The following is a 17,185-nucleotide window of genomic DNA, read 5'->3' as shown; positions in this document are numbered from 1 at the left end:
TACTGTACTTAAGTACAGTTCTCATCTCTGTTCGCCTGGCTGTTGACTATATAAACAAAACTAACGGAGTAACGCACCATGTAGTAACGGTAACTGAGTTACTGAATTTAAAAAGTAATGCGTTAGAGTACTAGTTACTGCCAAAAATAACGGCGTTACAGTAACGCGTTACTTTGTAATGCGTTAGTCCCAACACTGCATTTAACTGCTAGCTCAGGTTAATCTCGCCCCCCTCCGACGTAAGCGTGACGTATGCGGTTCTTGCTTCTAGACCGACAATTCTTTGGTGCTTGAAACGAACCGGATTCCGGAGCTTATAGGCGGCTCCGCTGTGGTGTGAACAGAAAAAAACTGTGCTTTTCAGGCTCTAGCGCCGAACCGGCATTTTATTGTTGTTGATCAGATTAATCCCACCTCCGACGTTAAGTGTGACGTATGCGGTTCTTGCTTCTAGACGGACAATATTTTAGAGCTTGGTAAGAACCGGTTTTCGGGGAAAAGAGCCGGCTCCGCTGCGGTGTGAACAGGAAAAACCGGTGCTTATCAGGCTCTAGCTCCGAACCGGCCCTGGAACCGCGTTGGTGTGAAAGGGGCCTTTGTGACCTGTATGGGTTACACAGGTGTTTCAGTCATGCTATGGGCAGGGTTCGTACGGGTGCTGGAAATCCTTGAAAATGCTTGAAATTGTACGAGGTATTTTCAAGGTTTGAAAAGTGCTTGAATTTTGGGAATGGTGCTTACATTTGGGATAAAATGCTTGAAATTGTAAATGTATGTGCGTGACCTGCAAGTGTTTGTGTTACGTGTGACCTGGGCATTCTGATGAGAGATAGATGACTGTGTGCCAGGAGGTTGCAGTTTCAACGAGCGTTGGCTAGCAGAAGACAAATACAAGCCATGGCTAAGACGAGGGTCAAGCCCACGAGTAGCCTCCTGCAAAGTTTGCAAAAAATAACGATGGGAGAGTCTGCGCTGACGAGCCACATGAAAGGTACGCCGTAGTAGAGCATTTTAGATTAGGCTAACGTTGCATGTTACGTTTGTTTAAGCTAACGTTAGCAAGCTGAATAGCGAACTCGATGAGAGGGATAATAATAATTGCAGGTGACAATCATTTCAGAGGAGCGTACCTATGTTATGTGAATGAAGCATGAAGGATGAAGCACGCACTGTTATAATTCAACCCAGTCTCACAGCATTTTGTGTTATGGTCACGAAATATAATCTATTGATTCGACACAGAGCGATTTTGAAAGCAATGTATTTCTACTGGTAGTATGTTTCGTGCCTAAACCAAATGTGACTTGCTCTATCGAAATCAGTCACATTGACCCGAAGACACATTTTCGTTTGTATTACTGGTCTGGGGGAAGCTTGTGTGTGTGTGTGTGTGTGTGTGTGTGTGTGTGTGTGTGTGTGTGTGTGTGTGTGTGTGTGTGTGTGTGTGTGTGTGTGTGTGTGTGTGTGTGTGTGTGTGTGTGTGTGCTGTGTGTGTTGTGTGTGTGTGTGTGTGTGTGTGTGTGTGTGTGTGTGTGTGTGTGTGTGTGTGTGTGTGTGTGTGTGTGTGTGTGTGTGTGTGTGTGTGTGTGTGTGTGTGTGTGTGTGTGTGTGTGTGTGTGTGTGTGTGTGTGTGTGTGTGGTGTGTGGTGTGTGTGCGTGTGTGTGTGTGTGTGTGTGTGTGTGGGTGTTGTGTGTGTGTGTGTGTTGTGTGGTGGTGTGTGTGTGGGTGTGTGTTGTGTGGTGTGTGTGTGTGTGTGATGTGTGTGTGTGTGTGTGTGTTGTGTGTGTGTGTGTGTGTGTGTGTGTGTGTGTCCCGGGGAACCACTCACAAGAAACACCGACTGTTGTTATGCCTGTAGTGACGTTAAATTACTCCGTTCTCTGCTTGTAATTATGCCGTTACAAGCTTCAAAGTTGTATTTATCACTGAATTTGCCGAAACAAGTTTAATATTCTGAAAAGCCATACATTGTTTATTTGAAAACCAAACTGTCCCCGGACCCTGTCGTGTTATCTATGATTACTATAACGCCTTTACTTCATAATTTCAGCGGAGGGAGGGGGAGCGGCGCTGCAGAAGAGCAGGGTGTGAATTGAGAGTTGCCTCTTCGTCCCTTTACAAGCTTCAAAAATGTTTTATCATGAGATTTGGGCAATAACAGTTTCATGTTCTGAAAGCCAAGACTTTGTTTATTTAAAATCAAACAAAACACCCGAACCCTGAAAAACTAGTTTTACACAAATCCACGTTTATTTTTTAAATGAGTAAAACTACATTTAGCTTTAATCCCATGTAATTGTACAATGAACACAGTCTTCCTTTGAAGATGTATAAGTCAGGTGTCTTGAGTAGTCAGAAGTACCTACAAATCATTGTACACATTTGTGAATATTATTTTCCACTCGTTACCATTGTGAGTCTATTTTTATGCAGCTCTGCTTGTGGCTACAATTCAGGCTAATACGCTACCAGAGGTGGAATAAGTACTCAGATATTGTACTTGAGTCAAAGTAGAAGTACTCAGATCTTGTAGTGAAAGTAGATGTACTCAGATGTTGTACTTGAGTAGAAGTACTCAGATCTTGTACTTGAGTAGAAGTACTCAGATCTTGTACTTGAGTAAAAGTAGAAGTACTCAGATCTTGTACTTAGTAAAAGTAGAAGTACCAGAGTGTATGAATACTCTGTTACAGTAAAATTCCTGCATTCAAAATGTTCCTCAAGTAAAAGTAGAAAAGTATTCTCATCAAAATATAGTGAAAGTAGCGACAGTAAAAGTAGTCATTGTGCAGATTGGTCCATTTCAGAATAATATATATGATATGTTTTATAATGATTGATCATGAAAGTGTTCTCAAAGCTGGTAAAGGTGCAGCTAGTTTGAATGACTTTGTATACTGCAGGGTAGCTGGTGGATTTACTCCAGGTGGAACTAAAGTCTGATTCAACACTTGATTAGATTTCACATCATCTGTGAAGTAACTAAAGGGATTAAATACATGTAGTGGAGTAAAAGTACACCATGTACCACTGACATATGTTTACTGCCAACCTAAAAGTACCTCAAAAATAGTAATCAATAATGTATTGAAAAGTTATTTGGCTGATTGTTTTATATTGGCTCAGCCAATTTCATTTTGAAATATTAAACTTAGTTTTCTTTTCTTTATTTTGTCATCCTCATGTAGAATGCTATTATGAAACACACATTTGGTTGTTTATAGCATAAAGAACATCTGATTTAATGTGAGGTTGGGAAATAATAATTTGAGTATAAGTACGTGTATATAAATATGTAATTTACAACAGCTGTAAGATGCTTGAAAATGCACCTTGAAAATGCTTGACAAGTGCTTGAATTTGACTTTGGAAAAGGTGTAAGAACCCTGTATGAGAATTGTCTATCGCAGGGCTTCTCAAACTCCGGACCAAGGTCCGGATCCAGACCGAACTGCAAATCAATCCAGACCGAACCCTGTGTCCCATTATTAAAAAAAATAAAAAATAATAATTCTGATTCTGATGTAAATTAAAGTGGACCTATTATGCTATATTGGAAAAATATATTGTAGGGCCATACCTATACAAAACATGTCTGTGAAGTTTTTTGCTTAAAATACCAAACCGATCACCCATTGTAGCCATGCCTCATACTGCTCATACCCCTCTTTTGCAGCCCTGTTAGAGAAACGCGGATTTTGGGTCCTTAGCTTGAAAAAAAAAAAAAGAGGAGACGGAGCTAATGCCTGATCAGAATTATTCCGGAGATAAAGTTAAATTCTGCTGTGATAAAACGCCATCCTGTTCTAAACCACATCAAAGATAATTTCTTAAACAGTATGGAGCTCAAATGCTTTTTCTCTTGCAGGTTTATCACAAGGTGAGTTCCTTTTTTAATTTCCTGCTTTTTAAACACATGTGCTCTACACAGTACAGGTTAGCTCTGAGTGTTAGCGAGGCTTGCTAATGTAAACAAAGACGAGATTACGTCCAAAACATGTCAGGCATTGTTTCTGATAGCAATTTTCTGTGGGTCCGCCGCCAATTTGACGTCAGATCGGCAACAAAATCTGTATCCACTCGTGAAAGGGGTACACCCTGTTTTTAAAAGATTTGGGTTTTATTTTCTGATGCTGCGTGAGTTCCCGACACACCGGGGATACATATTTATGTATAAAAGACATCACAAAGTGCATTTTGCATGATAGCTCCCCTTTAATGTATATGTTCTTGTGTCTGACGCGTTGTGAGAATGAACGTGCATATATATTTACTTGTGTGCGCGAGCGTGACACGCATTGCAGACCGCAAGTTAACCGCAGGTTTACCTTGACTTTCGAATGCTTCTCATGCCATTTTTGCAGAGGTTCAAGGCATTGGCTACAGACAAACCGTGCCATTTATTCCACTAGTTCAAGCCATCATACTGTATGTATGTATTGAATGTGTGTGTGCGTGTATGTATGTATGTATGTATTGAATGTGTGTGTGTATACAGGGGCACCGTTTACCGACAGGCAAGTGCTTGGACCAGAAGGGGGCCCCCAAATAAAGTAGATTAATCCAATCCAATCCAACTTTATTTATATAGCACTTTAGAACCTCCAGACCAAAGTGCTGTACAGAGATACATACAATATAAAATCACACAGCTCAGCTCACAAAACATAACATTAATTAATTAATTTAAAATAAAAGATACAAACGCAAAACAAACCAGAATAAATTTAACAATTTCAAAATAAAATACAAATAAAAAACATAAAAAAAGATTAAGAAGGTCCACAGCAACGACAACATGAAACACCCTTTAATTTACTGCAATGACATGTCGGGAAAGCCCCATGCATAGTGCGCCGAAACTGCTTCTTAATTTCAGTTTCATTGCTCCGCTCCGGGGGGGGGGGCTTTGCTGGCATTGATACGGACCATTGACCTAGTATAAAATTCACAAGTGGACCTTTAACAAAAAAGTTTGAGTACCCCTGGTCTATCGTCTCTGGCTGCCATATTGGAGGTCTTAAACATTGTGAGTGGCTGATAGAATTCTGACCTGATATCTTCTCTGTATAAAATGAGTTTGTGTTTCCAGCCTGCAAAGTCAAAGGATGGTTTCCAAGCTAAGGAGGTAAAGCCAGTTTCCAGCCAGGCCTCCCCCAGTGAAGCTGCAAGCTCACAGCCCCAACAGGCAACACTCACCTCCTCACATCCCCGACACAAGAGGGTCCAGGACCATGAGAAGGAGAGACGGGAGCTTTTCTCCAAACCACCAACACAGGTACCTTCAGAGCCGAGGTCAATGTGGTGTCTTTACAAAATTCAGATTCCCTGTCCAGTCAATCTTCATTTATGCTCCCCTATTGTACTGTTTTTAATCAATATATTATAGGTCTCAGATATATACAAAACAAAACATGTCTCTAAAGTGTTTGGCACTAAATACCAAACAGATCACCCATTGTAGCATCCCATAATCCCCTCTGTTTCAGCCCTGTTTCAAAAGTGCTGATTCTCTGTCTGTTACTTTAGATGAAAATAAGGAGCCACTCCCCACGCCCCTCTGAGAGATATTTGGTTAAAAAGAACACAATGGTGCTCTAGGAGGAGATTCAGGTGATAAGGTGGGGGGGGGGGTTACCTTGGCTAGTTCGTTACCTACGGTGCGTTCGTTAACAGTAACTGTGCGGAGTCACTGTGGCACAGACTGAACTGGACAGCTGTTGGAACAGTTCAGGTGGTCAGAGCAGAGCTCCCTGTCAGAGCGGCAGAGCGTGATGTGCACTGAAAAGTGTTTCTGTCGCAATATTATTTAAGGAATCGTTGAGCTAGCTAACTAGCATACATTGTCACTATCTGCTAACGTTAGCTTTAGCCTTAATTTTCTAATAGTTTTTTTCATAGGCTATAAACAGAGGTCGTATAAGTATAGATATTGTACTAGAGTAAAAGTAGAAGAACCAGAGTGTAGGAATACTCTGTTACAGTAAGAGTTATTAATTCAAAATGTTCCTCAAGTAAAAGTAGAAAAGTATTCTCATCAAAATATAGTGAAAGTAGCGACAATAAAAGTAGTCATTGTGCAGATTGGTCCATTTCAGAATAATATATATCAGGGGTACTCAAATACAAATCTTAAAGGTCCAAAATAAATGTTTCAATAAGACAAAGGTCCGTTTATTACGGTCATTCAAACTTTTAAACAATTGCAACAAGATTCTTAACACGAGGTTGCAAAAACAAAAATAATCTGTATGCAGCAGTTTTCATTGTTATTGTTTCTGTGCTTGACCCCTCAGAGTCGCAGTGTAAGAGCTGCACAGTTAGGAATAAAGGCAGCTGCACCCTCTTTCATTCAGCGTTCCCATTATTGCTTTATAAATGTCTTGCCCCCTTGTGTGTCAACTGAGGTTCGTCAGGCCCAACACATCTTCAACAAACTCCCCCTTTGCCTCATCATAAAAACTCACAAACACCAGCAACTGAGCATTGTCAGTGGTGTCCGTGGACTCACCCACAGCTAAGGAAATGCACTGTGCATTTTTTATTCCATCACAAAGCTGATGAATCAAATCACCAGCCAGTATGTATGTTCTTCTGGTTGTTGTGGAATCTGAGAGGGGGATTTGCTTGATTTGACCTGTTATTTCCTCTTTTTGTTTGCCTTCAACATGGTCTCCATCACTTCAGTCATGCATTCTTTTATACTGCAGTTATTATCCAGTGGAAAGTCCTTACCTACTGGCCTAGTTAAATCAAAGTGGTTACTTTTTTTTGGCTGGGCAGTGTAGTTTTACACACCGTCTTATTTGACTTTCTCAGGACTTAAAACAGTTTTTTGGGGGCAGACCCCCTCAAAGAAAACAATATATTTACACAGGTAAGGTCATCATCTTAATAGTTGTGTATGCTCATCCGTGAGCAGAGCATCAAGTTGACATGTCTATTACAGCTGAATGCGGCGATTACCATCTTGTTCAGCAAAACGCCTCACAAACGTATTAAGATCAACAGCTTTAGTGCGTTTTGATTCAATGCTGAGTACAGCCAAACTGACAGTCTCTTCTCTGTCATTGTAGACCGCAAATACCTCATTCCTTCAGTGTCCTTCAAGTCCGAATGCTTCTCGTTTTGCGCCGTCCAGTTAAAAATGAAATCGCCGCCAAATCGTATGTCCACGCTCGCGCCAGGACCGGGGGAGGGGTTACATGACGTGCATCTTGTGCTGCATTCATTTGCACTCGGACATTAGAGACTTTCTCTCATAAATGTCCGATGAGCCACAACTTTTCTTTCAAAACAAAGCTGCCAACTGGGGTGGCAAGGCCTATTTTTAGGGTGTCAGTTGCCACCCCGGTAGGTGAAACTAGGCTACTAGCTACAGTACAGATGGAACTAGATGAGCTGTTAACTCTCGCTCTGAATTTTTTTATTCTCGCTCTGACTTAGACAGGTTGAAAGAGACACACACATTTTTCCCACCCGCATTCCGCGAAGACCCGCCCTACTGTGCCTCTGATTCGCAGATTGTTTGGGGGGAAAAAACGCTGACTGGATGCTGAATGTGATTGGACCAAAGCGTTGACACACACAGGTGGAACACAGTGGAACAGTCAGACATGCAGAGCGCTGTTTGCAGTGGACATAGCGGAGAATTTTGACTCGTTGCGAATGCGTTGTGGCGATGTCTCACATATAATACAGAGAGATCATACATATGAAAAGTATAATTTGCTCAGAGTCCGGAGACAGTGGTGGTTCGGTCCGGATCCGGACCGGAGTCCGTAGTTTGAGGATGCCTGATATATATGATATGTTTTATAATGATTGATCATGAAAGTGTTCTCAAAGCTGGTAAAGGTGCAGCTAGTTTGAATGACTTTGTATACTGCAGGGTAGCTTGTGGATTTACTCCAGGTGGAACTAAAGTCTGATTTAACACCTGATTAGATTTCACATCATTCATCCAGATCTGTGAAGTAACTAAAGGTATTAAATACCATTTACATTACATTACATTGCATTTAGCTGACACTTTTATCCAAAGCGACTTACAATAAGTGCGTTCGACCAACAAGATACAAACTTGAAGAAAACAGAATCATATAAGTACATCAGGTTTCATAGAGCAAAAACATTTCAAGTGCTACTCAACTGGCTTTAGATATGCCAATCCTTTATTAGTATATAAGTGCTCTGTTAGCAGTTCTTTGTTAGTAATTCTATCGCTCGAAGTGGAGTCGAAAGAGATGAGTTTTCAGTCTCCCCCGGAAGATGTGCAGGCTTTCTGCTGTCCTGATTTCAATGGGGAAGCCAGGATAGCAAACCGATGTGTTTTAGATGGGAACTTGGGTCCCCCTCGCAGTGCGGGTGCAGCGAGCTGTTTGGCCGATGCAGAGCGGAGTGCACACGCTGGGGTGTACAGTTTAACCATGTCCTGGATGTAGGAAGGGCCAGATCCATTCACAGCATGGTACGCAAGTACCAGTGTCTTGAAGTGGATTCTAGCAGTTACCGGAAGCCATTGAAGCGAGCGGAGGAGCGGCGTGGTGTGGGAACATTTAGGAAGGTTGAAGACCAGACGAGCCGCTGCATTCTGGATGAGCTGCAGAGGTCGGATGGCACATGCAGGTAGACCAGCCAGGAGGGAGTTGCAGTATTCTAGGCGTGAGATGACGAGAGCCTGGGCCAGAACCTGCGTCGCTTTCTGGGTCAGCTGGGGACGTATCCTCCTGATGTTGTAAAGACTGTATCTGCAGCAGCGGGTTGTAGCAGCGATGTTTGCAGTGAAGGACAGGTTGTTATCTAGGATCACACCCAGATTCCTTGCAGTCTGAGTCGGGGAAACAATAGAGGTGCCGATGTTGATTGTCAGGTCAAGAGTGGGACAATCTTTTCCCGGAAGGAAAAGCAGTTCAGTCTTGTCAAGGTTGAGCTTGAGGTGGTGAGCAGACATCCACTGAGAGATGTCAGCTAGACAAGCAGAGATGCGTGCGACGACCTGGGTCTCTGAGCGGGGAAAGGACAGAATTAATTGGGTGTCGTCAGCGTAGCAGTGGTATGAAAAACCATGCGGGCTAATGACAGATCCGAGCGAGTTTGTGTACAGGGAGAAGAGGAGGGGACCAAGAACAGAGCCCTGAGGGACCCCTGTAGTTAATTGACAAGGGTCGGACTCGGACCCTCTCCAAGTCACCCTGTAGGTACGGTCTTTCAGGTATGAGGTGAGGAGGGAAAGTGCAGAGCCTGACACTCCAAGTTTTTGAAGAGTGTGAAGGAGGATCTGATGATTCACCGTGTCGAATGCAGCAGACAGGTCCAACAGGATGATGACAGAGGAGAGGGAGGCTGCTTTAGCCGTGTGCAGTTCCTCCGTGACAGCAATGAGAGCAGTTTCTGTGGAGTGACCTGCCTTGAAACCAGGCTGGTGCGAATCCAGAAGGTTGTTCTGATGGAGATAACAGGAGAGTTGTTTAAAGACAGCACGTTCAAGTGTTTTAGACAGGAACGGGAGGAGAGAGACAGGCCTGTAGTTTATAACATCGGACGGGTTGAGAGTAGGGATGCCAGTGATTATTCGATTATTCGAATATTCGTTACAGTCTCCATAATGGAATATTATTTTTAAAAATCGATTTTATTTATATATGTTTTTATTATTATTTATGTTTTTTTTTTTTTTTCTGGCTTAGTTTCAACCAAAATATAGACTAATGCTAATAATAGTAGTAGTATTAATAATTGTAAATGGCCATTGGTCACACCACCAGTTTGTTTTACTGTAAACTTGGAGGAAGCCTGCGTGCAGAGCAGACTGCTGCTGCAGCACGCTACACACCGACCCCGCCCCCACCCCCCCTCTCCCTCACACGTGCGACTAAAGATGAACAAAGCGGCAGGTAAAAAGAGTTCCTCCTCGTGGAACTACTTCAAACTTACAAGTCCAAAGGAAGTTAAATGCAAGCTCTGCGAAAAGACGTTGGTCTATCACAGCTCAACCTCAACAATGCGTTTTGAGTGCATCTATTTGAAGGTGCGCGATGCACGCACAATTTATTTATTGCAATGCTGCTATTATTAATAATACAGGCTACAGCCTGTATTAATAATAGCATTGCAATAAATAAATTGCTATAATAATATTTATTGCAATGCTGCTATTATTAATACAAGCTGTAGCCTGTATTTAATAATGGCCGCATTGCAATACATACATTGTGCGCGCATAGCGCATCTCCAAATAAAGGCAATGGCAGGCACGTTAGAAAATAACAAAAAATAAACCAACATCATGTTGATGTTGGTTTATTTGTCGTTTATTTTGTTTGTACTGTTAAACATGGTCCAGTAAAGAAAACAACGGAATTTCTTTTGTCCGAGTTTGTTTCTTTTCTCTCCCGCGGGGGGGGGGGGTCGAATAATAGATTATTATTCGCCAGGGCTGCCGAATAATCGATTTTGATCATGACAACCCTATTTGAGAGTGGGTTTCTTTAGGAGAGGGTTTACTCTTGCCTCCTTGAGACTGATTGGAAAGTGACCAGAAGTTAGAGAAGTGTTGATGAAATGGGAGAGAAACGGTAGAATATCAGGAGCGATAGTCTGAAGGAGGTTTGAAGGGATAGGGTCCAGAGGACAGGTGGTAGGGCGGGCAGAGGTAATGAGGGTAAGAACCTCACTTGGAGAGAGAGGGGAAAAGGAGGTCAGTGTGTGGGTGAAAGGAGGGTCTGGAGACCCAGTGGTGAGTAAAGGTGAGTCAGAAGAAGAAGAGCGAATATCATCAACCTTTTTTCAAAGTGGTTAACAAAGTTGCTTGACAGAAGGGAGGAGGGGGAAGGGGCTTTGGGAGGGTCCAAGAGGGTGGAGAAGATGGAAAATAGTTTTTTGGGATTGGAATAGGAAGATTGGATCTTATCTTGAAAGAAAGTGCTTTTTGCCTGAGAGATCGAAGCAGAGAAAGAGGAGAGGAGAGCTTGATAGGTTAGGAGGTCGTCACGGTGTTTGGATTTCCACCGTTTCCGCTCTGCTGCCCTAAGGACGGTTCTATTAGCAGGCAGTGCGTCATTCAGCCAGGGAGCAGGAGGGGAGTGACGAGCCTGCCGAGATGTGAGAGGACAGAGAGAGTCCAGAGAGGATGAGAGAGTAGAGAGGAGAGTTTCTGCAGCAGAGTTTGGAGGCAGAAGTTGGAACGAGAAGGGAGGGCTGAGAGCACCGATGAGGCAAGGGTAGAGGGGGAGAGGGAACGAAGGTTACGGCGGACAGGTGCAGAATGAGAAGAGATTAGTTTGTTATGTTTGGAAAGGGGTAGAGAGAATGAAATGAAGAAGTGATCGGATGTGTGGAGCGGGTTTACAGAGAGGTTAGAAGTAGTGCAGTTCCTTGAGAATATGAGATCAAGGACATTGCCAGCTTTATGAGTCGGTGGGGACGGAGACAGTGAGAAAGCAAAGGCGGTTAACAGAGATGTTAGTTTGTCTATCTTCCCTGTCTGGAGGTTGAAGTCTCCGAGAAGTACAGCGGGAGGGCCAGTTTCAGGGATGTGTGAGAGGAGATTATCTAATGGACGGTAGAGAACAACAATGGTTAGTTGTACAGGATGGGTTACTGTGACGGCATGGAATTCAAAGGTGGAAGGAGTGAAGTTAGGTAGCTTGAAGAGGGTAGTTTACCTCTGAATTGTAGAGGAGTAGAAGTGCAAAGTAGCAAAACATTGAAACACTTGAGTACAAGTATCTCAACATGTTACCCAAGTATAGTATCACTCAGGCCTTTGGCCTCAACTAATATACAGTACCCAGCAACCTGTTCCTGTTTTGTTTTCTTCAGCCTATGTATCTGTATGATTATTATTACTTTTTGTTTTGTTTTGTTACTTCCCATTGTAAAGCGTCCTTGGGTTTCGTGAAAGGTGCTATATAAATTGAAATTATTATTAGTACTTGAGTTTATGAATTTATGAATAATGATAATAAATACTGTATCGTATAGTAATGAAACGTAGAATGGTATTTTACTGTCGAGGTATTTTGCTGGTGAGAGACTTTTACAATCATGCCCTCTAGTCTACAGTTGCTTTAGCCAGAAGCTAGTAAGCCTACTATTTAATTTGTTTTAGATAGGCACAACATGTTTCATATGCAGACCTTATTTTTCTGTTCCATGTTAAAATTAACAATTTTCAGTGGTACCGCTGAGAAACAGTAATTTTTTTAGAGAAGCACTCCAGCAACACTAGGAACTTCTTTTATCATGAGGTCATACATAAACATGTTGTGTCTCAGTAGGACAGAGGTGGAAAGTCCCTAAGTACATTTAGTCAGGTACTGTATTTAAGTACAATTTTGAAATACTTGGAGTAGCCTACTTTTACTTTTCAACTACATTTATTTTGTACCCTTAGTTACTTTACAGATCTGGATGAATGATGTGAAATATAATCAAGTCTTAAATCAGACTTTAGTTCCACCTGGAGTAAATTCACAAGCTACCCTGCAGTATACAAAGTCATTAATATTCACAATATACATCCTTCCGATTGGTGATATCATCCGCAGCCATGGTCTCTGTTTCCACTCCTACGCCGACGAAACCCAACTGTACATCAGCACAAAACCCTCTGCCCATCTCCCCCCTCAGTCACTAATCAACTGCCTACACAAAATTAAAATCTGGATGACCACCAACCTACTCAAACTAAACAGTGATAAAACTGAGCTCATGGTTGTGGCCCCCAAGGCATTGCTCGGGAAGGTTGGAGATCTGCTCCTCAACATCGACGGTTCCATCATCTCCCCATCCCCTCAGGTCCGCAACCTTGGAGTTGTCTTGGATTCAACCCTCTCATTTCAAAACCACATCAAGTCTGTTTCAAAATCAGCCTTCTTCCACCTCAGAAATATATCAAGAGTCCGGCCATCACTGTCAGACTCTGTTGCTGAGAAGCTGATACATTGTTTCATTACCTCACGCCTTTACTATTGTAACAGACTCATGTCCGAGGTTCCCAGCAAAACCCTGAACAGGCTCCAGTACATCCAGAACTCAGCTGCCAGGGTTCTGACACGCACCAAGCCCTGGCAGCACATCACCCCCACTCTCTCCAACCTCCACTGGCTCCCGGTCAAGTCCCGCATCACCTACAAACTCCTCGTCCTCACCTACAAGTCCCTCCATGCCCTCTCCCCTCAGTCCCTCACAGATCTCCTCCACCCTTACATCCCGTCCCGCACCCTTCGATCCTCAGACTCCGGCCTGCTCTCCATTCCCCATTCACGCCTCCGCACCTTCAGGGACCGTGCCTTCAGTGTCGCTGCCCCTCCCTGCAGAAATCCGCAACGCCCCTTCTCTCAACATCTTCAAATCAACCCTTAAAACTCACCCGCCTTCCAACAATAACTCAATCTCCCCCCCACTTACACTTCCATTTCTGCCCCCTGTTTTATGTTTATGTTTTATGTCTTGTCCTTGTATGTTTCTTTGTAAAGCGACCTTGAGGTTATGAAAGGCGCTATATCAATTCAAGTTATTATTATTATTATTATTATTAAAACTAGCTTCACCTTTACCAGCTTTGATAACACTTTAATGATCAATAATTATAAAACATATCATATATATTACAAGATTTGAGTACTTCATCTGCCACTACTGACCACCTCCTTCCTTTTTATACATTCAGACAGCAGAGAAGAGAGGGGAGGGGGGGGAGGTAGAGCCTCCTCCCGACACCTCCAGTGACCCCCCCGAGTCCTGCTCAGACAGCAGGGGCTGTCAATCAGGAAGGGAGAGGGGTGGTCTCTCAGCGGAGCAGCCTTTCATCAAACTGAGCCAGGAGGAGTACGGAGAACACCACTCCTCCATCATGCACTGCAGGTGGGCCCTCTCCTCCTCTCGCAGTATCTCACATCTCAATCTGTGTCTGAATAACAGAAGGAACTCTCACAAGAAATTCAGCTTTAACTGCAGGTTATAGTCTAGTTGCCAGCATAGGGAACCCAGAAATGTTAACTACCCAAAGTTTTGTGATTTGAAATGTATAGTAGGGTCCCCAGCACATAGAAACTGCAGGATGCTAACTTGCATATGTTGGGCAATTTGCACAATTAGCACAAGTTGCGTTAATTCAAATGAATGGCAATATAGCCTATGCTGACAATAGTAAAACAAAATTACTCGGCCAATTTGTACAATATTGGTGTTGTTTTGGGGGTTATTGAGAATGATGATTCCATTTCTGACAGGCGGGCTGTTTTTGACTACCATGAGTAGTGTTGCAACCATTGGATATAGGGAGCACAAGATGAAAATGATTATCTCTACTATCTCTAATTCTTTTTTCAAATAAATAGGCAATCTTTCCAATCCAAATGATCCAGAGTCCCATAAATCTTCCAAATCGACCCAAAATGTATCAAAATCAGTCCAGAGAGAGTACAAATACTGGCATTTTCTGGTTAAAACTGCCGTTTTGGTTCCTGGAAAGGTCAGAAATTGATTCAGAATCCTCAACAAAAAAAAAAAGATCACTCAACAATTTTCCAAACTTAACTATTGTCAACATAAGCTACAATGGTAATTCATGCTAGTTAACGCAACTTATGCTAATTGTACAAATTGCCCAACATATCCAGGTTAGCATCTGGCATTTTATATGTGCTGGGGACCCTACAATACATTTCTAACATAAAACGTTGGGATACTCAACATTTCCGCGTTCACTATGCTGGCAACTATCACCGGCTTTTAAAGCTTTTAAAGTTACATAGAAGAGAAAAACGGTATCAAAAATGTCCGTTGCTATCTCCTTCATGTATTTATCTTCCTATTTTCCAGGGTTGACTGTTCTGGTCGCCGGGTTGCCAGTTTGGATGTAGACGGAGTCATAAAGGTGAATCTTTTATCTTTTGGGATTTGGCAAACCCAGCAAAGATAAAAGCACATATTACCATTCATAACTTATTGAGCCAATAATAAGGTTTTCATTGTCCTCTTCCCCAGGTGTGGTCATTCAACCCCATCATGCAGACCAAAGCCACCATCATGTCCAAGTCTCCTCTGCTGTCTCTGGAGTGGGCCACCAAACCGGACCGACTGGTAGGAGCAGAGCGGAGGACTGGGGTTACGTACTGTAACCCAGATTCTATGATTGTAGGCGCAGCCCTCTAAGGCTATCGCTATTGGGTAATCCCCTGCGCATGTGCAGCACTGAAAGACTTGTAATCCACGCCCACCTATGACGTGGGCCCCACCTACGGACTCACTTCCGTATAAATAGGAAGTAGTCCCTACACTCTGCTCCCACACAAACAGCTTTTCTTCAGTTATTCGCGGAGCCAGTGGGGCCCGAACCTTAGAGGGCTGCGCCTATACTCATAGAAGCTGGGTTACAGTACGTAACCCCAGTTCTACATCGTATAGGCTTCACCCTCTAAGGCTATCGCTATTGGGTTAAGGGCGAAGCTGGATGTAGTTTACGCCCCACTGGTCCGTCCGTTACCATAAGCACAAAAACACATCAACTCAATTAATAACCCATGCTCATTACACTGTGCATAATGGTGCATCACAGTCCCTGGAAATATAGCATTTTAAAAAAAAAAGAAGAATATTCTCCATGAAGTGTCGTTGTGAAAAGTAGAGACGAATGTCACACTTTCTTAAAAGGATAAAAGAGGGGGGCGGGGAAAGGGCCGTTCTCTGCGTGCCGACAGGCAGGAGAGAGGGCCCGACATCACTTTATCTGACACACTCAGTACAGAGTGTGTCAGAGAGGAAAAAGGGAACATCCCTCTCATAAGAGAACAGGGGGAAGACCAAGATGCAGCAGTGCAAATGTCTTCCACTGTCATTCCTCCGTGCAAAGCCGTAGAGGATGAAATTCCTCTGGTGGAGTGCACACTGATGTTCTCCAGGGGATCCAACCCAGAGGAGACATACGCCTGTGACACAGCCTCACACAGCCAATGTGACAGGCATTGTGCAGACAGAGGCTGCCCTACTGAGCACTCTCTGTAATGCACAAACAGACACTGGGAACGGAGGAGATGAGATGAGATGTGGCTTCATCCTCTGATGTGTGAGGAGGAGGAGGAAAGAAGCCATCCAAATGTATCACTCTCGATCTAAAGGAGCTTGTGATAACCTTTGTCATAAAAGCCGGGTTAGGGCGCAAAACAGCTGAGCTGCCATCTCCTTGGATCCGGAGACATGACGGAGCCACAGAGAGAGCAAACAAATCACTCACCCTTTTAGCTGATGTGAGAGCCAAGAGCAGAGCTACTTTGGCTGACAAGACCTTTAGGGGGACCTGATCTAAAGGTTCAAATGGAGCTTTACCCAGTGCGCGTAACTCTAAAGCCAAAAACCCATTGAGGCGCCAAAGCCCGTGACACAGGTCTGAGTCTCTGTACTCCTCGTAGAAAGCGTTTTGTCAGAGGGTGACTAAACACCGTGCTGACCCCAAAACTTATGGCAGCAGCATATGTTTTGACCGTGCTATAGGCCAGTTCCTGTCCAGCAGCAGCTGGAGGAACTGAGGCACGTGAGGCACGTGAGGCAGGGGACACGTAACGGGGTCCAGGCTTTTCCCTACACACCAACGCTGGAACGCTGTCCATTTGGCTGTGTAAGATGCCCTGGTGGACGCGGCCCTGGCTCCCTGGATGGTACGTACAACATCTTGAGAGAGGCCAAGCCCCTCTAATGGCACTTTTCCACTGCAGCACGTAGAACTTTTTGCGTTTCCACCAGGGGTAGTTCCGGCTCAGGACTACTTTTTCACCTTTTTTCTGGCCCTCCAAAATCGAGGTTCTTACCGGGCCAACAACCGGGCTGAATATGCTAAACTAGTGACATAAACACTCTCGACTGCTGAATGGTCAGAGAGAATCGCTGGCAAGGGGGCTACAACTACAACACAATGAACATATTTTACAGTGATTTAATTGTAATGCACGTTTCAAAATGATGCCCAAGTAACAACACACTGATACCGGTCTGCAGACAGACGGCAGGCGAAAAACCTTTTAAAATGCGTGTTTTCTGAATGGAGATCGGATCGATCAGGCTAAGCTAACGTTGTATATGCTCCGTCCACACTCACAACAACGGCCTACAGACATAAATAAACCAGCGACTGTATTCGCCATGACACAGACAGTCTGTGGTTTGTACTTGTTTAACTTTTGT

The 17,185-nt window shown here is 43.5% G+C and overlaps 1 protein-coding gene across 4 annotated transcripts in view; it reads left to right on the top strand.

Annotated features, from left to right (window-relative positions):
* Positions 1-17,185, top strand: part of wdr91 (WD repeat domain 91) — a 72,077-nt gene that overhangs the window by 40,391 nt on the left and 14,501 nt on the right. For 3 of the 4 annotated variants that reach the window (XR_004570720.1, XR_004570719.1, XM_034233283.1), the window contains exons 8-11: positions 5,094-5,279; positions 13,677-13,870; positions 14,831-14,885; positions 14,996-15,091. Coding sequence is in view for 2 of the 4 variants with exons in the window: in XM_034233283.1 (XP_034089174.1) it covers positions 5,094-5,279; positions 13,677-13,870; positions 14,831-14,885; positions 14,996-15,091 (531 nt within the window). In the remaining 2 variants the exon portion in view is untranslated. The remainder of the gene's footprint in view (positions 1-5,093; positions 5,280-13,676; positions 13,871-14,830; positions 14,886-14,995; positions 15,092-17,185) is intronic. The other variant, XM_034233284.1, reaches the window with a different exon arrangement.

Source organism: Gymnodraco acuticeps, unplaced genomic scaffold (genome assembly GCF_902827175.1).
Source record: "Gymnodraco acuticeps unplaced genomic scaffold, fGymAcu1.1, whole genome shotgun sequence".
Lineage (NCBI taxonomy): Eukaryota > Metazoa > Chordata > Actinopteri > Perciformes > Bathydraconidae > Gymnodraco > Gymnodraco acuticeps.
This window is presented reverse-complemented; position numbering and strand designations above follow the sequence as displayed.